General features: G+C 33.4%; 1 protein-coding gene across 1 annotated transcript in view; it reads left to right on the top strand.

Moving 5' to 3' along the window:
• The window catches only part of LOC148619104 (uncharacterized), a 48381-nt gene extending 26094 nt beyond the window's left edge, over positions 1-22287 (top strand). The window contains exons 5-20 of the mRNA XM_088578661.1: positions 1303-1563; positions 1826-2062; positions 5690-5938; positions 6743-6964; positions 7367-7648; positions 8646-8843; positions 9071-9237; positions 11398-11515; positions 12064-12225; positions 12914-13033; positions 13327-13613; positions 15352-15537; positions 15928-16108; positions 16595-16774; positions 17237-17401; positions 19233-22287. Of these exons, the coding sequence (XP_088434787.1) occupies positions 1303-1563; positions 1826-2062; positions 5690-5938; positions 6743-6964; positions 7367-7648; positions 8646-8843; positions 9071-9237; positions 11398-11515; positions 12064-12225; positions 12914-13033; positions 13327-13613; positions 15352-15537; positions 15928-16108; positions 16595-16774; positions 17237-17401; positions 19233-19441 (3224 nt within the window). The 3' untranslated portion in view covers positions 19442-22287. The remainder of the gene's footprint in view (positions 1-1302; positions 1564-1825; positions 2063-5689; positions 5939-6742; positions 6965-7366; positions 7649-8645; positions 8844-9070; positions 9238-11397; positions 11516-12063; positions 12226-12913; positions 13034-13326; positions 13614-15351; positions 15538-15927; positions 16109-16594; positions 16775-17236; positions 17402-19232) is intronic.
• Positions 22288-24851: the final 2564 nt, after the last annotated feature.

Genomic DNA, 24851 nt, shown 5'->3' with positions numbered 1-24851 from the left:
GAACAAAAAAATATGTCAGGGTGTTACACATCTATGGATGTTAATTCATTGTGCAAGTTTAAGTAGTCTGTAAAGTGTTTTTATTCTTATTGCTGAATTAAAAATATCAAATTCTTTCAATTATTTACAAAACTTGATGGAGCATTGAAATGATGGTTTAAGCCATTTCAGATGGTGGTCTATATGATGTTTTCCTGTAAGTGTTTCAGCTAATTTTCTAATTGTATTAGATTTACATCTGTTGTAAAGTGGGTAATAAAACAATACACTACTTGTTGCATGATACTTTACTGTTATTCTTATACATCATGACACAATACTAAATTATCAAGTCAGTCGCCCACTTTCAGCCATTTCAAGTAATTTGACAATTTTTGGTATTTCCAAGTAGTTCTGGAACAGAGCTATGCAGTATCTGTTATTTAAATGGCAGTTATATCAGTGAGTCTATAATCTATACAATTATTGAAAGTGCAGTGTTTGGGTCTCAAGGGGTGGGAATTATGGAACTTAATGATGATCTGCAGACTGATATTGGTTGGCTACATCCAATGGGAGCATTGATCCGATTATATATATATGATTATGAAGTATCAAATTGTCGATACATGCAAAATGATGTTATTACTGGATATGTTGTTGACTGTATCGTGAACTAGTAACCAGTCATTTTCAGTTACATTGGGCTGTTCTTAAGAGCAAAGAATAAAGATCCCAATAAATCCACTCTTTTGACTCAAGGGTCAAATTAAAATTAAAAAAAATTGCCCTACACTGCATGAAATTTTGAAGTTCTTCCTTGAATTTTGATTCCCTTTACAAAAGGTAGTGCCAAAAGGACAACCATAATTTTGACTAAAAAATCTTTCAAATAGGAGCCAGTTAGGCCAAATAAAATTAATTAGAAGATTTTCATCCCCTTCTGCCCCTAAGAAATTGACAAAAATTAAAAAAAGATAGTGGCGGGATTTTTTTATGTCAGTTTTTAGCATAGAAGTACAATAACACACATCTTTCATTTCTTGGTGACTAAAACGAAACTTCTCTGAAACTGGTGTGGCTACAGATTTAGAACATATCTATACATCAAGTAGCTAAATATAAGCTAGCAAATATCTGGTAAGGAATATAAAATATTGAGTAAAATCCTCCCACCCACCCAATATTTTTTCTGAAAGTTGGATGAAAATCAACCATTTAGGTTTACGATGCTTTATCAAATAGGTTAAGGTCATATTTTTATTATTGAAGCTGTCTTGCATGTGACTTGGTTAAATGCTTCTTTTTTAACTATTCAAATAGGCACTCAGTGTGAGTACAGGAAGTTCATGGGTCAGGAGGGAATCCTTTGGGGAGATCTTCTTGTACCTGTCCAAGTAAAATCCTTGTTGGAGTGTAGTGATCTCTGTGACAAGAAGTCTTACAATGGTGGATGTTTTGCCTTCCAGTTCTCCATGGAGAAGAGTGAACAGTGCTATCTATTTGAAAAGCCAACAGACATAATCAGACATCCTAATCCTGAAATGGACTTTTATGAACAGAAGAGGTGTAAGCCAAACCCTGGTAGGTTGTCTGATGAATGACCAAAAATGTGTGTCTGGCTTGAATTCATGACATCAGCAGTTAGAGTAGTTTCCTTCTCATCAAATTCTTCCTACTGATTTGTTATCTGTGTGTCATTCTTTCTGTATTTTTTCTCCCTTCTTTCACATAGAACAGTTTTTATGGCATATAAATAAAACATTTGTCTCCAGATTAGGGGTCAGTTACTGTGAATGAAAGTAGAGGTATGAAGTTGCCTATGGCTTTCTTTTTATTTCTTTAGATACAGAATGTGAATATGAGCCAGTTAACCTTGTAGCTGAGCACATCTATGCCATGTGTAATGTTAAAACACATACAGACAAGACATATGATGAATGTCGTGACATATGTCAGAACTGTACAGCCTTTACCTACCATGAAGAGGAGAAGAAATGTGAGATACAACATAGCAAGGCCTGCATAGATATGATGAATGCTCTAGGAATTGTACATTACATAAAGAGATGTAATGAGAAAGGTTGGTGCTTTACCCCACTCTTTGACAGTGTTCTAACTATGATTTGAAAAGGGCAGGGTGCTAGAACCAAAAAGGGTGCTTTAGCGCATGAAACATTATTGAAAAAGTGCATTTTCTGAAAACAGTAATATGTGTATTAGGCTAGACATAAAATCCAAAATGTTTGTTAGACATATAACAAATTAAATACATATGTTCAACACTTGTAATAAAACAATATGATTTAAAATATATCAGTTTAATTAATGAGATTTTAAAATAAAAAATTGAATTTAAAGCAGTATTTAAAATATTGACTGACTAGTTAGTAGTACACTGACATATTGCTCAATATTGTTTCACTCTAAAAAAAAAGTATCTAAAAGTTATGTGTTTGACAGTAGTGGAATGCACTTGACCATGGATCTCAGCTCAGCTGGATTATCACTAATAACAGTATTAATGATGTCTATTCAAAAGACAAATTGTCAAATTCATAACTAGTCTCATGTTCTTTTACTTTGTCAAGGCGTAATGCATCCTGTTGTGCCCCATACACTTTTCTTGTTGAATTTTGTACATAACAGACTAACCATTAAATCAATAACTCATTCTAGCCAGTTTCTATTAGTTTTCCATGTACTCTCAAACCCTACTTTATGTCAATTTGAGTGGGACTGTTGTCTGAACTTTTGTCTGTACTTCCTTCCTTCCATTACGTATAGGGATACCCTTTTCTTATCTGTTACTCCTCCAACACCACTCTTTACTAGAGTTATTGCCCTTTAAAGGTGAAACATGAACCAGATAAAGAAATCAGGCTTTTAGGAGCCTCTAGTTACAAATATCCATTGTTTACCTTCTAGGTACTTGATAAGACTTTGATCCGAATCAATTTGAAGGTCGAAAGATGCTTGTTATCAAATGGGGGAGTGTGGGGTATCACATTAATCAGCATTGTTTGAAGATTGTCACATTTTAAGATGATAAAATAGTCAATTATAAAAAAAAAATGAACCATTTAAATTAATATTTAGAGAATCCTTGATAAATGATGATGCTTTAAAGATATTCATGTTTCTTATATAAAGGATAGGTATTGTTTAAATCAATACCTTATTGCATCATCTATGCATAGAATGACAGGGTCCTTTCTGGTTTTTTTTTAAACTCATCCAATACTTTCTTCCAGATTTACTACTAAGTTTTATTTGCTATTCATGGGAATTTTAAATCCCTTGTTATTGCTAAATTAGAAAATCAAGTTAATCTTGTTGAATGTAATGGTTTAATGAGTTTCTAGATCGTTAAATCTAGTCTGTCTTAAATGATTTCCTGGCAGGATAGACATTCGATTGGGTAGCTAATACTGGCAATACTCAAGGAATATATCTGTCATAATGTCCTATATAGAAAGTAGTTCCTTATTACATATTTTGCAGTTGTGTGCAATTAATTGAGAAGATCATGGATTATTATACCATAGTAGTGGTAATTGCTATTGATATGAGAAAATTTTTATGCTTATTACATAATTTTATAAATGAGTACAAGTAACATCTTGTCTCTGCTCAAGGGCTATAACTAGCATCTAATCTTATCCTATGGGCTATAACTAGCATCTAATCTTATCCCATGGGCTATAACTAGCATCTAATCTTATCCCAAGGGCTATAACTAGCATCTTATCTTATCCCAAGGGCTACAACTAGCATCTTATCTCACCCAAGGGCTATAACTAGCATCATATCTTATCCCATGGGCTATAACTAGCATCTTATCTTATCCCAAGGGCTACAACTAGCATCTTATCTCACCCATGGGCTATAACTAGCATCTAATCTTATCCCATGGGCTATAACTAGCATCTAATTTTATCCCAAGGGCTACAACTAGCATCTTATCTCACCCATGGGCTATAACTAGCATCATATCTTATCCCATGGGCTATAACTAGCAACTAGCATCTTATCTCACCCATGGGCTATAACTAGCATCTAATCTTATCCCAAGGGCTACAACTAGCATCTTATTTCACCCAAGCGCTATAACTAGCATCATATCTTATCCCAAGGGCTACAACTAGCATCTTATCTTATCCCAAGGGCTACAAATAGCATCTTATCATTGACCAAGGGCTACAACTAGCATCTTATCTTATCCCAAGGGCTACAAATAGCATCTTATCATTGACCAAGGGCTACAACTAGCATCTTATCTTATCCCAAGGTCTACAACTAGCATCTTATTTTATCCCAAGGGCTACAACTAGCATCTTATCTTATCCCAAGGGCTACAACTAGCATCTAATCTTATCCCAAGGGCTACAAATAGCATCTTATCATTGACCAAGGGCTACAACTAGCCTCTAATCTTATCCCAAGGGCTACAACTAGCATCTGATCTCAGCCCATGGGGTATAACTAGTATCTTATCTCACCCAAGGGCTATAACCAGCATCTTATCTTATCTCAAGGGCTATAACCAGCATCTAATCTTATCCCAAGGGCTACAACTAGCATCCTATCATTGACCAAGGGCTACAACTTGCATCTTATCATTGACCAAGGGCTACAACTAGCATCTAATCTTATCCCAAGGGCTACAACTAGCATCTGATCTCAGCCCATGGGGTATAACTAGTATCTTATCTCACCCAAGGGCTATAACCAGCATCTTATCTTATCTCAAGGGCTATAACCAGCATCTAATCTTATCCCAAGGGCTACAACTAGCATCCTATCATTGACCAAGGGCTACAACTTGCATCTTATCATTGACCAAGGGCTACAACTAGCATCTAATCTTATCCCAAGGGCTACAACTAGCATCTGATCTCAGCCCATGGGGTATAACTAGTGTCTTATCTCACCCATGGGCTATAACTAGCATCTTATCTTATCCCAAGGGCTACAACTGGCATCTTATCTTATCCCATGAGCTACAACTAGCATCTGATCTCAGCCCATGGGCTATAACCAGCATCTAATCTTATCCCAAGGGCTACAACTAGCATCTAATCTTATCCCAAGGGCTACAACTAGCATCTGATCTCAGCCCATGGGGTATAACTAGTATCTTATCTCACCCATGGGCTATAACTAGCATCTTATCTTATCCCAAGGGCTACAACTAGCATCTTATCTTATCCAAAGGGCTATAACTAGCATCTTATCTTATTCCTAGGGCTACAACTAGCATCTTATCTTATCCCAAGGGCTATAACTAGCATCTTATCTTATTCCTAGGGCTACAACTAGCATCTTATCTTATCCCAAGGGCTATAACTAGCATCTTATCTTATTCCTATGGCTACAACTAGCATCTTATCTCACCCAAGGGCTATAACTAGCATCTTATCTCATCCCAAGGTCTACAAATAGCATCTTATATCAATTTTATGATCAACTGATTATAAAAGCAAGAGAGGGACTTACTAATCTCAAAGGTCAATTTAACTTAACATTTGCTACTTCTATACAATTCAATAAATATGCACCACATTAGATAAAACCTCTGATCTCTGACCCATGAATCTTTAATACGGCAACTTCTCCATAAATATGAATGGAGTTATAGTTAATTTTACCACATTTCAACTTTAATGTAAAATCTTACAATTTTAATGACTGAATATGATTTTTGCAGGTAATATATGCCATGTACTAGAAGTGATTCCTGGGAAATCTCCTTTTATGTGTAGCAAGGCTTCTAGTAGTGTATCCAGCCTGATAGAATGTCATGATGCCTGTGTCCATGGTCGGTGTGAGGCATTCCAATACCTTACTAGAGAGGATGAAACCACAACATGTGAAATCTTCTTTGACAAATCCTGTATAGACCTCCTAGATAAAAAGAAGGAGAATTACTATGTAAAGAGATGCACTAACCCTAAAGGTAATCAGAAATCATCCAAAACATTATCTGCATTGTTCTGCATCTGTGCTTGTCAAGGTGAAATAAAGAAATAAATACTTTATCCTCAAGATACTTTAATTTTTGTAGCAGTTTTATTTATGCTACTAATATTTAGTGGTTAGACCTGTGGCAAAAAAATTAAACTGTCATGCATATTTTCTTTGAAGAACATAATACTGTAAAAATACTATTGTTCATGAGGTACAAATTTTCGTGATTTTCTTGGGTAAGCCAGACAACGAAATTTGGTACCTAACTAAAAGCAGATTCCCATTGATGTGTTTACTGAAAACCTCAAAACCACTAATTCAAGCATCCATGACCTTCTGTATGTATCTTCCCTAATCCACAAATATTGGCATCCACAAATAAAAATACTTTCACAGTGATATGATTTGAGGAACAACTGTGTGAAAGTAGATTTTAGTACGCAGCACTGTTCATAGCACAGTATGAAGATTTTGTCTCTCATTAGAACTCTTTAATATTAGATTACTCTAGCAATCACTGATGTTCTGAATATTATATAGTGGAAACCTAATTTATCAAGTGATAAGAACATCTCCATCATCAGGATAAGTTGAATCAGAGTTTTGAGAGATGAGTTTGTTGAGCTAGTACAGACTATCTAGATTTCTTTTTTGAACAAAGTACTAGTACATGTACATATAATCAAGTTTTTTATGTTAAATTATTTTTGAACAATTGAATTTGACAGTGTACTTGTATAAGTTGGTGTAAGGTTGATTGTTCACTGGCATGATAAATATTATTCTGTTTCAGACTGTAACTACCACAAGATTCAGTCAGCCAGTATGATGCCATGTAGGATAACGTCTAGTGATATGGATACTATGGAGAAATGTCGTAACCTGTGTAATGTGGACAGTTGTTTTGGTTTCCAGTATGACTACGATAGTTTGAAGTGTGACCTGTATAGTGACCAGTCCTGTGTTCTTGGAAAGAACTTGAACTTTGTTGTCAGAAAATGTCACAATAAACAAGGTGAGTGTCAGAAATGTTACAGTGGCATTTTGATCTTTGATTGCATGTATATTATCTTAAATCAGAGACCTTTTATGGATTAAGATATCAACTAAGCATTAGGTCAAACAACTTTTTTTCCAAATTTGCATTGTGTGTATCTCATGTACATTATGGTTATGAGAAGCCTGATGTTTAACAATCTTTAAATATAGTCATAAACTGCTTTCTATTATTTCATGACCCTTCACTGGTAAAATGTGTTACGTCTGGGGCAGGAAGGGAGGGCATTTCAATATTTAGTTGATAGGGCTGTCTTGTATTGCACTGGTATAATAATGTCATGCATACAATTTTTGAGTAGAGGAGATGAACAGAATCAATTAAAGTCAAAACACTTATATGTATTGTTTTGTTTTTAAGCTAAACCCCAGAGTATTGCATCTACATTAAATGAAATTCCAACAGCCAAAACACAGGTGAAACAAGAATCTTATAAGACATCAAAACAATCACATTTTGTACCAAGAACCACAACTCCATTACCTAAGCCTGTTGATAAACCAGTCAATAACAAGATACCAGTAGAGAAGAAGGATGATGTATTCTGTCATGAGAAAGATTATAGACAGTTTAAGACAGATCTATTGAGATACCACTGTGTCAGGTTCAGGGAAAATCATTGTGATGGAAAGCAAATCAAAAGTAAGAGGCAATTATTTTGTTTAGTGGGCAAAAGCGGTACTTCAAACTTAGAATTTTTTTTGCAATCATATCAAGCTGCATCCTGTGAAGTAATTTTATTATTCCCCTACTGGTGACTTTCGCTGCAGGGGACTTTAGGTTTGCACTCTGTCCGTTCATGCATTAGTCCGTCAGTCAGGCAAGTCAGTTTTCCGCCCTTTTTATTTGTCCTGCTTGCAGATATTCATTTGATATCTGGAACATTGCTTTACCATAACAAGTTATAGATGATCAAGTTTGAATTTTGTTCTGTCCATTGATTTGTTTTGCTGAGTTGTGACCCTTTGACTTAGAAAATCCATGCAACAACTTTTTTAGTCATGCTTGCAGATATTCATTTGATATTTGATACGTTGCTTTAATGTGGCAAGTTATATATCAAGTTTGAAATTTGTTCCTGTCTGTTTACTTTTTGCTGAGTTTTGGCCCTTGGACTTAACTCAGTTTTCCACATCTTTTTTTCATGGTACTTGCAAATACATGTTTTTATTTGATATTTGGTACATCACTTAACCATAGTAAGTTCAAATTTTGTTCTGGTCTGCTGATTTTTTGCTAAGTTATAGGCCTTGGACTTTAATGTAAACTAAAAGTTTCTGCTCTTTTTTGTTAACAAATTTTTTTATTAATTTTGCATTCTGTTCTCTTCAAAACAGAAATTTCTTCTGGAAAGGGACTTAATATTTTTGCCATGTAATATTCTCAGAATGATTGTTGCAATTGGAACCCCATCACATTGTATTCCATAAAAAAACATTGGAATAGTTTTGATTTAGGTAGCTGATGCTCTGGATATACTGAATAACTGCACTATGTGATTATAATTATCAATGCCTGCAATTCAACAATAATTACACAACTTATTCTCATTTAACAGTTAATTGCTCATACGAAGTATTGAATTTTCAAACTGATCTCTTATTTTAAATTATACTGTGAATCTTCTTTCATATTTCAGACAAAGGCTACATAGCATCCTTGATGTTCAGTTACTACGACCGTGACATGAATGGTGAAATTAGTAATGATGAATTATGGGAAATGCAGGTAGCAGAGAATTTAGAACATATATCTACCTTATGTACACTGCTGGACTTACTGGCAAGGGAGTCCAAAAATGAAAAGTTGGACAAGTCTACATTCTTAAATGCTTTCAGTAAGTTAATGATTTATGATTTGCTAAAAAAAAATAATGAATCATCATGTCAGAGAGAAAAAAGATGAACTTACTGATTTTTATGGAAACATATTTTCTAGATTCACAACAAAACTTAGGTGAATAAATTTTCTTCATTTGAAGATCTTTTCTGCAGCTGTAAAGGCCTTGTTTTCATGAACAAAATAAATATGTTTTGCAACATTTGACACATTGATTTGTTCCAGCATTAGAAGAATCTGTCAAAGAGGATGAGGTAATACTTGTCCCTGTCACATCAACTGCTGAAAATGGACTGGAAATCAAATGTAATGTCCCAATGCTAGACAAATCTATGATTGTATGGAGAAGAAATGGAGTGGACCTTACCAGTATTAGTATACCTGACATGGCTGTATGTATTGTAGGAATATAAAAATGATGTTGGGTTCTTACAACTGACATGGCCGTTTGTATTGTAGGAATATAAGAAAGATGTTGGGTTCTTACATCTGACATGGCCATATGTATTGTAGGAATATAAAAATGATGTTGGGTTCTTACACCTGACATGGCCGTATGTATTGAAGGAATATAAAAAAGATGTTGGGTTCTTACACCTGACATGGCCGTATGTATTGTAGGAATATAAAAATGATGTTGGGTTCTTACACCTGACATGGCCGTATGTATTGTAGGAATATAAAAATGATGTTGGGTTCTTACACCTGACATGGCCGTATGTATTGTAGGAATATAAAAATGATGTTGGGTTCTTACACCTGACATGGCCGTATGTATTGTAGGAATATAAAAATTATGTTGGGTTCTTACATGTATGTATTTTCTGTTGGTTCTCACACCTGAAAACTCCCAGGAACTAGTAATATTCCACACAACAAGATGTTGGGGGTACGATGTTTTTTACTTATACATCCAACAGTTCATTCATGTGTACATGTATCTGTCCTATCTTTACAATGATAATTTATATATTCCACTCAGAAATTATGCTCAAGTGATAGGTCTTTTTTTATAGAACTTCTTAAGTTTTTAAATTCTATTGATATAGCACCTTCATGAATGTTTTCAAAAAGTTTGCAGAATTGAGTTGACTTATTTGTTTGCTTGAATCAGGTGTTTTATCGTGTAACATTTTATTATATTATACTTCATATAAAAATCTTGAATTCTGATTGGGTGATGGGTGATGAGTTATTTTAGTCTATTCCCTGCACATCCTTACTTGCCCCACCCCAACTGTGATTGGTGGATCGATATATCACCCTGACAGCAGCGATATATCACACAATATATCACCCTCCTCTAGAATATATCAAACTCTCGTATTCAGTATAATATAACACATACTGCCTGTATAGTAGAGGGTGTTGCGCATCATATCACACTCTCTAAATATATCACCCTCGACTTCATCTCGTGTGATACTACAGCGTAATACCCTCTACTACAGGCAGTATGTGTGTACTATAAAACTGAATCGTTTTCACTGGCAAACTACCATTTAGTGTGAGTATTGTTTAGTGTTTTTTTCAGGAGATTTACTTGTACATTATCAATTTTGTTTATTGCAAATGAAATATGTTGAAAGTAAAAATATTGTATTTAATATTAAAATGTGTCTTTCTTGTATGTTTTCCAAATTTTGTTATTAAGTTTTCCAGCATTTCTTCCTTTTTTATGCGACCACACAAAAATTGCCACCTATATTGTTATGGTGCAGTTGTCGTCTGGGGACACTATGTGATAACTTAAGTTGTGATTGACCTATTATTCTGAACTTATGATTTTACTTACCACTAAAGGAAGCTTTCTATGTAATTTTGAGTTTGTGGCCCTTATTGTTATTGAAAAAGGGACCAAAAAGGGTAGAATCAGGTGTTTTATTAATACCCACGTAGAATGTTTGTTGTGTTTCAGATTTTGATAATTTTTTTATTGTGTTCCCTGTTAATTCTGATGTACAAATGTATCAGCAGATTTTTTGTGTTTTGGACAGTTTGTCAAAGTTGGGTAATACCAAAAAATTCTACTTTTCTAATATTGATCCAATTTTAAAAATTCCTTTTTTATAGGTTTCCTCATAAAAATCTCTGCCTGCATTTATAATCAGATTTCAGATATCTCTTGTGACTTTTGATTAAGAGGTCATAGGGGCCACACCTAGAAAAAAATGCCTTTTTTATTTTTTGTCCTATTTCAAAATTTTTATTTATGGGATTCCTCATAAAAATCCCTGCCTGTGTTTATCAATCAGAATTCAGATATCTCTTGCAGTTTTTTTTATTTTTGGTCTGATTTTGAAAATTTTTCATTTAATTTAAAATTTTGTGCAAAAAATAATGTCCCAACCATTTAATGTGTCCATTCTTAAGTATGTCAAAAACATATTGTGTCCACACTTGCTCCAGGGTTCCACTACTGCAGTCATATCATGCTGTGCTCCTTAAAGTTTTTTTGACAAATGATCATATAAATATATATGAGATAAAACATTAAAATCTACTGTTTTTTTTTCAAAAAATAAGTATACTTTTTATTTCTTCATTACTAGGTATTCTCTGATGGAACATTGTATTTTGAAGCAGTAGGATTACACCATGTAGGGAACTATTCTTGTAATGATAAGGCTAAGCCAGGCATGAAAGAGGTCCACCAACTTAAAGTCAATGGTAAGAGTTAGGGAACTTTTCTTGTAATGATAAGGCTAAGCCAGGCATGAATGAGGTCCACCAGCTTAAAGTCAATGGTAAGAGTAGGGAAGTATTCATGTAAAGATAAGGCTAAGCCAGGCATGAAAGAGGTCCACCAGCTTAAAGTCAATGGTAAGAGTAGGGAAGTATTCATGTAAAGATAAGGCTAAGCCAGGCATGAAAGAGGTCCACCAGCTTAAAGTCAATGGTAAGAGTATGGGAACTATTCATGTAATGATAAGGGTATGTCGGGCGTGAAAGAGGTCCACCAACTTAAAGTCAAAAGTTAAAGTCAACTCACAGTTAAAGTTAAATTAAATCCTGAAGTAAAAGTAGATCAAATGAAAATCAGCTTGAGAAAACGGAATTTAATAGGGAAAGTAGAACATAAAAGATCAGGATATGTTACAATGTAATTTTCAATATTTTAAATATTAATTTTAAATTTTACAATAATTTTGTTTATACTTGTCAGTAATATTATATAAGATATAATACATCCTGACTCTATATGTTTGTTTTTACAGTAAAGCCAAAGGTTCGAGTGTCACCAACATCCTTAACAATGGAGATGAATCACTTGGATATGTTTATAGATTGTCATGTAGATGGTATTCCTCAACCCAGGTTAACATGGGATGTCAATGGAGAGCCACTCTCCAGTAACCCGAAACATTACATCACCACACGTAAGTTGATTACAGAAGAAACACCTTCCAGTAACCCTAAACATTATATCACTGCCAACCTCTGAAGAACCATTATCCGGTAACCCTTAACATTATATCACTGCCAACCTCTGAAGAACCATTATCCGGTAACCCTTAACATTATAACATTTTATGTTACTTGATGATTCAAAAACTACTTTCTAGTAAATGTAAGAAATACATTGGTGCATGTACATGTAAGTTTATCATTGGAAAGCTACTGTCCAGTAGCCCTAAATATTACATCACTACAAGTTAGCTGATTCATGGAATTTTTTTTGTTCAGTATCCCTTAACATTACATTACAATATGAAAGTTGTTTGAAGGAGAACCACTGCACAGTAACTGAACTAAAAAAAATAATACATGTTAAGTGAACATTGAACTGTTAATAACCCTAAACTTTAAATCACTTTGTAATGAGTTATTATGAATTTTTACATTTTACACATGGATAAATGTACCATGATACAAAACTATAGTTCTGATCAAATACTTCCAAATAGAAGTATTAAACTGACAGAGATGGTTAATTGTTGGATATTTTCACAAAAGATAGGATCGTCTACCCTTTAATACTTCAATAATTAAAAATTCAATGATGATTTCTGAAGATTCATTTCTACATTAATGGGGATAGATCGTTGATTATGTTTCTGTTTACAGACAATAATGGAACCCTGATGATACAGAATTCTGACCTGGACCGTGACATTGGTGAATATAGATGTACTGCAACAAATCAGGCTGGATCTAACTATGCTGAGGCTGTCATCAACAAACTAGGTAAATATGGTTACAGTGTTCAACACCAGACATGGTCAATAAACTGTGTCTGATTCAGGTCAAATTATCATAATAGATCAAGTTTACAAAAAATATATCTATGACATGTTTTCTTTATATCAAGATCATGTTTCTAAGAATTTGCATTACAGGTGTACTTGTATTTGAAAATGCAACTTTATAAAGATTAATTTAAGTTCTGTAGTACAAAAGAAACTTATTTGAAAGTCATATCTACAAAATAAAGACGATTTGTTTTTTCTTTCATGAAATCACCATATTTTCCAATTCAGGCAGTCCAGAAAAAAAGAAAGTTGAAGCCTTCTACATTTTTCATAAGGATGGTTATACTGCCTATGAGCCAACTGGTTGTGAAACATTACGACATGTTCATGGTGACTTTGGTAATCTGAAATATATCCCAGAGGAACTGGATTTGGCCCCTTCAATGTGTGGGATTGGCCAGGACTGTGTGTGGGGAGAAGCTGTTAATGTACGGAATAAATATATCTACTCCAGTCAGCCAGAACATAACAGGATTATTGTCATAGAAATTGGCAACACATTCAATCCTGTGCAGGTAATAACTTTGTCTGACGGTAGTTTGTAACTTGTCTTTTTCAGTATATCTTCACCTGAACAAATAAAAACTCCTTATTTCCAATAGTATAACCCATTTTGCAGTATAAGGCTTATGCTATTGATGACTGGAGTTAATATAATTTTTTGTAAACCAAAATATTTTGTACTGTTTTTATCATTATTTTGTATAAATCAAGTATGTGTAAAAGTTGGCAGAAAAAATGCATTTCAAAATTGTATAAGTGTAATCCATCTGGTAATAAACATATTTGCTTCATGTATATATAAATTTGGAAGAATAATTTGCAGACACACATTATCATTTTCAATTGAAAAAATATTAAGAAGCTTATTTGACAATTCAGCTAAATGCATTGGAATCATTTAGTTGTGACAAGTTTAAAATTTTTTATCATCAAAATATAGTTTCGTATTTCTTCGATTATTCAGTGTAATACTTCCCACTTTTTTGTTGTTGTTTGCTTTTGAAAAAGTGTATCAAAAACTTTGATTGCTCTTTTGTATTTTATACCCTGCTCCAAAAAGGAAAAGGGTATACTATCTTACCTTTGCCCATGTTTGTCTGTGTCTATACTAATTTTTCCATCACAGTTTTCTCAGCAAGTCCTCTTCATAATGGCCTGAAATTTGAACACTTTCTTCCTGTAGATATGCCATATGCTGGAATCCATTTTCCGAAATTTTTACAACTACTCTATGTTTACCCAGGACTTTGTTTATTTTTTGACTTTATGTTTTTGAAAAATGAAATTCTGAGCAACTACTAATCACAGTGGCTAGAAATTTTAACACATTCTTTCTGTAGGTATGCCATATGCTGTGCTTTCATTAAGAGCCGGCATCCGGTACTTTTACCCAGCTACGGTACCGGCAGAATAAAATAAAAGCAAAAGTAAAAATCATGAGGAAAAATCTAGTAAATAGATATCTAAGATCGTTCCGTCAGTACGCTGCAGGTATGTCTCAAAATTCGCGATCTTCAGTGTTGATTATTGTTTATATTGGTATCTTCGTCAAGGTCCGCGTCAGAATCTAATCGGTAAAGCACTTTAACCTACAACGATTTAACGTAGTGTCAATTTATAGAAACATGTGGTGACTTAACAGTGTCAATCACCGATTATTTTGTGCTGAACAAAAAGCTAATCACTGGTGAAGATTCTATGAAAACATGTAAAAAAATGCTGTTCGTATTTGGAATTGCCCCTTACCCGTCATTTTTCCCGATATTTGTTGTGATTTGTGCAGACGAGTGCAGGAATTTTTAGTGTTGACAACGAGTCAACTTTACAGAATTCAAATATGATTTAAGGGACGACCATTCGATTTGGCGGGGAGGGAGAGTGTTGGTAAAAATATTCTGGCAACCCTAAGTTTGAAAAGAACATGTCTGGCCTTTGCTCACAAGAATATATGCCCCCTGGACCCACTGGGGACCTTAAGCAGCCCCCAAACCCCTTGCCAAATTTATTTGGTACCTCCTACTTTCTGTAAAGTACCTCCTGCCTGAAAAATTAGTGAACTTTGAGGACTTTGTTTATTTTCCTTATATCGTGATTGAAAGCAGGGGTGTCACTGCTGAATTTCTCGTTTTTTACATATTTCATCTGATCACTGACTTTATGTGAAGAAGCTTATCAGCTCCCTTTTGAATTTTACACTTATCAAGTTTACATTTCTTCACCAATCATAGATAAATACTGTTTTGATTACAGATTGTGAAGACAGATAAATACCCAGTGAAGTTATACTATGTAGAACATTTGGATGAAGTGTGGATTCTCTGCTGGAATGCTGACCATAATACTGGCAGTAAGACTGTCGTTGTGATCCGTGATGCCAGTAAAGATATCAGACATCACATTGTACATACACAACCTATTGGTTATAGGTTTGATTTGGTAAGTATCTCAATATGGGTCTTAAGAATGAAATTATTTTAGTTTACCATAAAATAGTATTGTCTACAAGTTGCAGATACAGAAAAAAATAAGTTTTGAGGATGGGACTTAATTTCATTTATTTATGACAGCAGTCATTGAAATATATTCTAAATAATTATGCTACTTTGCCTTTCTGAATTGTGACTTAATACCATTATTTGGTAAGGCATGCCTATAACCTGCTTTTCATGAGAGAAATGTCTCTTGTTTTTATTTTGGTTTGTTTTTTGTTGTTGTTGTTTTTTAAATTTTGTATTACTCCCTCACTTTGTATTACTTTTCATCAATTAAGGTACTGAATGGTTAGAAAATGTAAGTTTTTAAGAAAGGGATATGATTTTTTGGCAGGTAGAGGACATCTTTATCCCTCCTCAGAATGACCTTGACCATAAGTTCAAATATGGCTATGTATCCCATAGTAACCAGAGAGGATTGTTTAAAATAGACTTGGAATCAATGCGATACATCAAAGCTATAGACTTAGAGAAACAAGACTGTATACCTAAAACACTGGTTTACATTCCTATAGGTGAGTAACATTCAAGGGCAGTTAAAAAATTGTATATATATTTGTTGAATATTTATCCCTCAATGATCAGTAATCAAACATGTAAGTGTTGAGAAGTTCAATTGTTCATTGCTTGGCATTTGATGCATGATATATCATTGACAATCATACTACTTCTATTTATATGTTTGTTATAATAAAGCAAATGAGGATATTTATAGTAATTTAGGGTGGAGCAGTCTTTTGAATTATTTTGCTGATGATATGCATAAGTACATAGAATGCAGTTTAAATAGAATGCTATTCTAGATTCATGGTGTGTAAGCATAAAGCCAAATCTTTCTGTGTAAACAGTTACTTCCCTTTGACTGGTAGTTTGTCAGTTTAACAATTTGAAATGTTTGCTTTGGCAGAAATTTTGATATTTTAGTATTACAAGAATTTTTATTGCAGTACCTTTAGTATGAATCTAATTTGAATAAATGAATACTATTGAGATTTATTTAGGTGGATACTTGGTCATAGAATGTCAGGGAAAGATACAATTGGTCCTGGATTACATCACTGACACTATACTTACCTCCCTCTCTGTAAGTGGTACCCCATACATATCTCCTGACTCCAGACATCTTGTCTTTGTGCAGAAGAATTCTGGAATGGTGACAGTTTATAGCATTACCACTGAGGGTAAGTATCTGAAGCATAGCCCTGAAGTTAATTTATTATGTTAATAATTGCTTGATTAGTGATGATGACAAGAAAGAACTGCAGTATACAGTAAAAATAAAACAGTTGAATCTTTTTATTCTTGCACTCTTTTGAATGTTGGAAATATATGATTTAGGACAGATGAAATGTGTCATTAGAGGATTCAGTTCTGTACAACTGTTGGTAATGGATTTGAAACATTCCACTGAATTATGTTGTGTATATGACTACTGTAAACTAATTCATTTTCACTGTTTTTTGCAGATTCTGTAAAGTGAACACATTTGCGGGTTCCAATTTTCAGTTTCAAAAATAATTATTATATTTCACAGGATACTATTTTTCGCACATATCTGTTTATCACAGAAGTAGCGAAGATTAGTACACCCTGAAATTTGAAACATTTACACAAATCACTTAAGTTTAATTCCTGTTTTTTAGGTGAGATCATGAGGTTGTATGAGGTAACAACAGCTAGACCTGTCAGTGAGGCCACATTCTTCCCATCAGACATCAGGCCTGGATATGATTTGTTCTTGGCTGGTTCTGGTGATGAAAGTGTCTATCCAATACAATTAGACAATGGCAAGGTCACTAGTATTGTAGGTAGGTACTCACGATCATAGGGTGTGTCTTAGTAACTATAGGTAGGTAGTCACTTCTGTAAGGTGTCTTAGTTACTGTAGGTAGGTACTCACTACCATAAGGTGTGTATTAGTTACTATAGGTAGGTACTCACTACCGTAAGGTGTCTTAGTTACTGTAGGTAGGTACTCACTACCATATGGTGTGCCTTAGTTACTATAGGTAGGTACTCAATACCATAGGGTGTGTCTTAGTTACTATAGGTAGGTACTCACTACCGTAAGGTGTCTTAGTTACTGTAGGTAGGTACTCACTACCATAAGGTGTGTCTTAGTTACTATAGGTAGGTACTCTCTACCATAGGGTTTGTCTTATAGGGTTCTCAATAAGTTTTAAAGTAGGTGGCACCATTGAGGGCCCTCATTTACCAAATGATGCCTTTTTTTTTTCTTTTTTCTTTTTTTTTTCTTTTTTTTTGAGCAACAAAATAGCCGGCGCCAATGTCAAGGCTAATGGCGAAATCACGGGTCGCCAGCACTTATTGAGAACCCTGGTCTTAGTTACTATAGGTAGGTACTCACTACCATATGGTGTGTATTAGTTACTGTAGGTAGGTACTCACTACCACAGGGTGTGTTTTAGTTACTATAGGTAGGTACTCACTACTGTAATGTGTCCTAGTTACTATAGGTAGGTACTCACTACCATATGGTGTGTATTAGTTACTGTAGGTAGGTACTCACTACCATAGGGTGTCTTAGTTACTGTAGGTAGGTACTCACTACTGTAAGGTGTCTTAGTTATTGTAGGTAGGTACTCACTACCATAAGGTGTGTCTTAGTTACTATAGGTAGGTAGTCACTACCATAGGGTGTGTCTTAGTTACTATAGGTAAGTACTCACTACTATAAGGTGTCTTAGTTACTGTAGGTAGGTACTCACTACCATAAGGTGTGTCTTAGTTACTGTAGGTAGGTACTCACTACCATAGGGTGTGTCTTAGTTACTATGAGATACATTAGATATATATTTGTACATTGAGACAATTATCCATAAAACGAGTACATGTATCAGGAGTTCTGTTTGTCTTGTTTTTCAGGAAATATAAATTTGACAAAACTGCAATAGAAAAAGCTGTATCAAATTATCAAGTAAAATTTGAAAGATTGTATAGAAATATGGGGGTATTCCATTTATACCATTATCCTTAACTAATAAACTTCCAAAATGAAAACATGGTTCTCCTGAACCTCTTATATTCTTATTTACTCAACTTGACCAATGGTCAATGTAAGCATTTGTTGTCGCGTGGCCTCCGGTGTCATTTCCCTGCTAGTTGTCTATTGTCTGTCATTATAATAATTCTTTGAAGATCAACTCCTCAGAAACTACTGGGTAGATTTTAATTTAACTTGGTAGGAATGGTGAATGAACGGTCTTCTACAAATTGTATACTTTTTGTTCCTTTTTATTGAAGAGAAGGCAATGGAAGGATTTGTTTGGTTGATTTTTAAAGATTAATTTCTCTTTAACCTCTTTGTTCTCTACAAATGGTATGGTTTTTTGTGTGGCTCATCTGGCTTTGTAGGTGGTTGGGCCAGTTCAAAGTTACCATTGAAACCGTATTGAGAAACTTATTTATCTCTGCTAATGTGGTAATCAAAACATAAAAGGGAGGAAATCTGGTTTGTCCTTTGCTTACTTGTATATAAAAAAAAAAAACTTGTGTACAGTACAATATCCAGTTGAGCAATTAAGGTTCTCAGGAAACTAGTAAAGGGAAATTCTTGAATTACAATATGTAGAAGACCTGAAATTACTCAAATTTTAGAATTAGTAAATTTTTATTTAGGTAAGAATGAGGTAAGATCATCACCAGTGTGGCCATGGTCAAAGACAAGTCGAACCATAGTGAGTGGTGATTTCTTCAGCCAGTATCTAGCTTCTCCATCCAAATCAATGGCTGTAATATTTAAAGGTAGAGACAAAAGTGTACATTGTAGTTATCCTGGATTGGATAGTCCTGATCAGATTGTATATACTTCTGCTATGCTACAGTAATGGAAGACCAGGAAAAGATCATTTTAGTCCCTTTTTTACATAAGTATATCAGAATTTTGTATTCAGTATTTCCTTCGCTGAAAATGTATTTTAGTCAAGAATAAAAAGTTGGAAGGTATATATCATCTTCAGTCCTAGGTATATATCATCTCCAGTCCTGTAAATCAACATAAATATATTTCCTCTATTTATAGTGCTGGTATTTTATTAAAAGTCCTGCTCTTATTTTATATAAGTCAAGTTGTAACATTCTATTTGTCAGTTATCAGAAATAGGCTATAGATGTTCTACTTGTAGCTTTTACTGGAAGCTGAATCAATGGTTTTTGTGATGTAAGTGGAATAATCGATTTTGTCACCTTTATATGATATACTTTCTGGGTGGGGATTCTAAAGGTCATGAGTCGTGTACATTGAGCCTACTTAATTAAAAGTTTTGCATTGTATTTTTCTTTAATATATTGTGATTTTGAGATAGAATTATCATACTGTCAATAAAATAATAGGGGGTACACTATAGAGTCATGAATATTTTATGTAATGTACAATTTATAAAAATATGATTTATTATTCATTGATTTATAAATATAAACATTTAGCAATGCTGAAAACAAATTATGGCAATTTAAATGCCACAAAACATGACATGCCTCTTTCTTTTTACTGAAAATGGTCACAACATATTTTATAATGTGATGAACTTTCAAATACATTAGCTTAATTTGCAATTCTTGAAATTTTGATATACATTGTACTAATGTGAATACTTAAGATGTTTTGTTTTACTTAATCCATTTATACTGTTTTACTGTGTATTCACAACTCTCTTTAATCATGGATTTAGTTATCATATCAAATTTCATCATGTTTTATTGACTTTTACTATGTACTTACATATTTTTACTTGATATTTTTGTTTTTTACTTATATTTGGTGTTTTACTTACATTATATAAAAAGTGGTTGTTATGTTTTGTGTCTTGTTTTGTTATTGTTCTATTTTATTTATTTTTAACTAATCCATTTTTTATTCTATTGGTGATCTTTTATAAATCATTCCATGAAACATTATGACATTGTCATTTGTCACATGACAGTCACATGTAGGGAAGATAGAGTTACTATTAGTCCAGGTTGTTTTTGAATAATCATCATTTATATCACAATTTTGAACATGATTATGACTCAGAAACAAAAACATCTTAAGAATAGCAACAATACAATTGTATAGATTGAATTGACAACCTGCATTTAGGTACCTCTTTACTTCCAGTATATGAAAACCAGGTATATTCCCATAAACTGCATTTCTATCTGTCTCATTATTTTGACTATCCAATCAGGTACATTGTATCGTAATCACATTTCATTGTCTGTCTGTAATCCATTTGATGGTAAGAACCATTTGTCATTAGCATACAGCTGTCTCTGCAAAAAATTCAAAATGAATTATTTAAATCTTGACATTCTCTGGACGATTATTTTATTAAATTGTTATTTTTCTACTGAACTATGATAAAGTATCAATTGAAATCTGTAATCTTCTATGTTCAGATAAACCTTAGTCTCTTTATTGTGCCTTTTGTAATTTGTTAATTTTTTAAACTGTTATTTTTAATAAACCCTGTTTTAAGACTGGTCCATATTCCAGTAGAAAAGTTAGGTTTCCAAAACATATTAAGGCTTTACACATCAAATGATGATGAATTATTTCAGTATGTTATAATGATTATAAAAAATATGAAATGCTTCTTAAATATGAATCAAGTTTATAGGGCTAAACTAAGTAACTTTTGTTGTAGGATTATATGCAATATAATTGTTAAAGGCTTGGTTGTTGTTAACAGTCTGTGATGCTATGGGTATACTTTATATTATACATGTTGTCTGTGGTGTTGGGGTTCACTTTACTGTTGTATTGTTACAATAAAGTCTATGGTTTGAATGCTGTCTTGAAAAGTAAAAACAATCTTCTGGAAACAAATTATTAAATGTCTTTCTTTTTTAAATATGGACCTATATAAACTGTTTGTATGCTGAAAGTCCAGATGAAAAAGGTGGTTTTTTTTTTGTAATATTATTATTATTTAAACTTAAACAAACATCCAACATACAGACAGTTAATACTATTTCATATAACTTGGTCATAACATTCCTGTAATTCTAATTGTTTAATGTCTTTGATATCATTTGTATATTCACATAATCATTTTTTCATGACTTTGTGTGTATTTAACGAGAGTAGAAATTCCTTACATAATGTACACAAACATCTAGTCACTATAATCTAGTCTGTTGCTATGACAACTGTTACCATGGACCTCTTTTTTTCATTAAATGTTGTGTAGGTTGTAGTGCTACATCCCCAATGTTCTTGCCAGTTGCTGAAGTGTGTCTTTGAAAAAGACCATGTTTATCTGTGGCTTTTTCTATTTAAGTTTCCCTTTTCTTGAGGAAGTTAGGTTTAGAATCTTCTAGAGTTCAAGGGGACTCTACATGTTGAGGTTTTGTCCAATGGGATGTAAGATAAAGTTCTTAAAATGTCATAAAATATTCACAAATCTGAAACTACTTAAAAGTAGATACTACATGTATTTATTATCATCAACTTTCTAGGAATTTTGTATCTAACATGTGTAGTTCTTGATGTTTTGTTTTTATTCCAGCAATGAATAAGATTGCATCAAAATATTGAAAGTTCTCATAATGTTTATATAGAAGGCAATATAATTTTTAAATGTGTATAGAGTACACCCCACTGCTTGTGTACGATACATGTATTGCAGTAATACTCTGTGTGTTTTGTTTTTACGTCATATTTTTGAAATAAATCATAGTGCTTGTGCTAGATAGTTTCTGAATTCTTTGTTCCAGTCAACACATTCAGTCAATTAACAATATTCCTGAAAACAGAGTGCATGGTTATTTTATTGCCCAAGCAAACAAAAGTTCACCCTGATTTTTCCCTTTATTGCCCAGGTAAACAATGAAAGTTCACCCTGATATTTTTCCTTTATTGCCCATGAAAACAATAAAAGATTTTTTCCATTTATTGCCCAGGTAAACAATAAAAGTTCCCTCTGATTTCTTCCCTTTATTGCCCAGGTAAACAATAGAAGTTCCCTCTGGTTTCTTTCCTTTTTTGCCCAGGTAAACAATAGAAGTTCCCCCTTATTTTTCCCTTTATTGCCCAGATAAACAATAAAAGTTCACCCTGATTTTTCCCTTTATTGCCCAGGTACACAATGAAAGTTCACCCCGATATTTTTCCTTTATTGCCCATGAAAACAAGAAAAGATTTTTTTCATTTATTACCCAGGTAAACAATAAAAGTTCCCTCTGGTTTCTTCCCTTTATTACCCAGGTAAACAATAGGAGTTCCCCCTTATTTTTCATTTTATTGCCCAGATAAACAATAAAAGTTTACCCTGATTTTTTTCCTTTGTTGCTCAGGTAGACAGTAGGAGTTCCTCTTGATTTTTTTTTCCAAAAAGACAAAATCATGTTGAATTATCTAGTAAGTGGTATCTTAAATATTCACTAGACTACCAGAATCAAGTAAAATCAGGTGACAGTTTGTTTCTATAAATCTTTACCACAAGGGGCCACACTACAATTGATTGAAGGGGTTGTGACTTGAAGTGTTTAGAAATCATGTTGGAAATGGATACACCTTATGGTTACTGGCCATCAGCTTTCATGATGGAGAATGGTTGATATTTAGAAGCAGATAATAATCATAACCAAAGATAAAGAAGTTTCATTGTACTGAGGAATGCTGTTAAATCAAATCTTTTATAATCTCATGTGCATGAGACATGTGTAAAGATGATCTTGCATGTATGATATGATAATGTGATCTTAGTAGGAATACATTCTGGGGAAGGATGAACCTGAGTCTTCCCCTATTATGTCTAATAATATTTTAAGTAAATGAACTTTGGGTTGTTGTTGCTTGTCTGCATAAATGCATTTCTGACATATATAACACAAACTGAGAGCTCTCATTATTTAATGTACACTTACTGTTTTGGAATATTCTTTATGCTAAATCATGGTAATAATTATAAACTGAATTAGGTTGGGAAAACATCACACTACTGATGTTAAATATACCATACTTTCCAGGTGATGCAAACTGCTAAAATCAGTCAAACCTTTTATGAGAAATGTTGTCAATGATGCCATGAAGTGATGTCTCACTGGTGGAATCCAGATTGTAAAAAAGGAGCTTAACAAATGATAGGGTCCTCTAAAGGGGGGGTTTGTTTTTTTAATTATTTGAGCCCATTAAAAACATGGTGATCTAGTCTACTACTTGATAAATAATGTGCCTTTTTTGTGGTTCAAAATTTAAAGAATTAAACCACATGGTTAGATTAAGCACAAAGAAGAACTGAAGAAATACCTTTTTGTTGAAATCAAGCAAGGTTCAATTTTTGACCCATGGACCTCTTTATAATTGAATTTGTAAACACGGGACACAATTCCAATTTTTAAATACTCGGTTATACCCAAATTTAAGAGAATTCAATGTGACCATAAAGTAAATAGACACCCTCAGCAGAGAACATGAAATAACCAAAATAACACATACATTGAAACAAAAGGAAATAGCAAGTCGAACTCCACTAAAAACTGGAAACAAGTGGGTGAGATAAGTTTCCTCTGCTTTTGTAGAAACGTGTAGATTGAGCAAAATAAAGAGCCCCAGAAATTTTCTTATGAAATCAGTTTGCTTAAGGACCCTGAATTTTGTCAAATTATCAATGGACATCAAAAGTCGTGTTCGGTGAAACTTAAACATAATATGCACTTATCAAAATACGTTTTATGTTCAGCATATCAAAGTACGCGATAAAACCCATTGTTTTGTTGTGAAATAAAACAGTTTAATGTTTGGCCCTTGGACCTAAATAAAAAAGATTTAAGTATAAAAAAAACTATGATAAAATATAATAATATATGCTCTCCCATCAGATCATACAAGATTATTTTAAAATACATATGGAGACTGACGATAATAAAAAAAATTTAAATTATCTAGAAACAAAATATTTGAGTTTTAGCAAGAATAACTTATAACTTGTAAGTAAGTTGTTATGAAAAAGAAAGGAAAAAAATGAAATCAAACAGGGTTTTTATTTGCTCGAGTACGTGATAGCTTACAGCAGAAGCAGATCAAGGATCGATTTCAGGTTAAGGGGCGATAATAGAAGCCGAGTGAAACGAGCAAAAAAAATGGAGATAGAAAGAGTAATCAAGGGAACCAAGGTTATAGCGATAATCAAAAAAATGTAATCCAGGGACAAAGACAAGGCATGGAAAACAGACATACACAACAAAGAACACAAAGTAAGTCATACACACAAAGCAACAAAAGCAAATGAGCAACTCGGACTCCACTAAAAA

Source organism: Perna viridis, chromosome 4 (genome assembly GCF_037379345.1).
Source record: "Perna viridis isolate PV_CMFRI_1.1 ecotype Kerala chromosome 4, ASM3737934v1, whole genome shotgun sequence".
Classification (NCBI taxonomy): domain Eukaryota; kingdom Metazoa; phylum Mollusca; class Bivalvia; order Mytilida; family Mytilidae; genus Perna; species Perna viridis.
The sequence above is the reverse complement of the archived record's forward strand: the minus strand, read 5'-3'. Positions and strand labels throughout refer to the sequence as shown.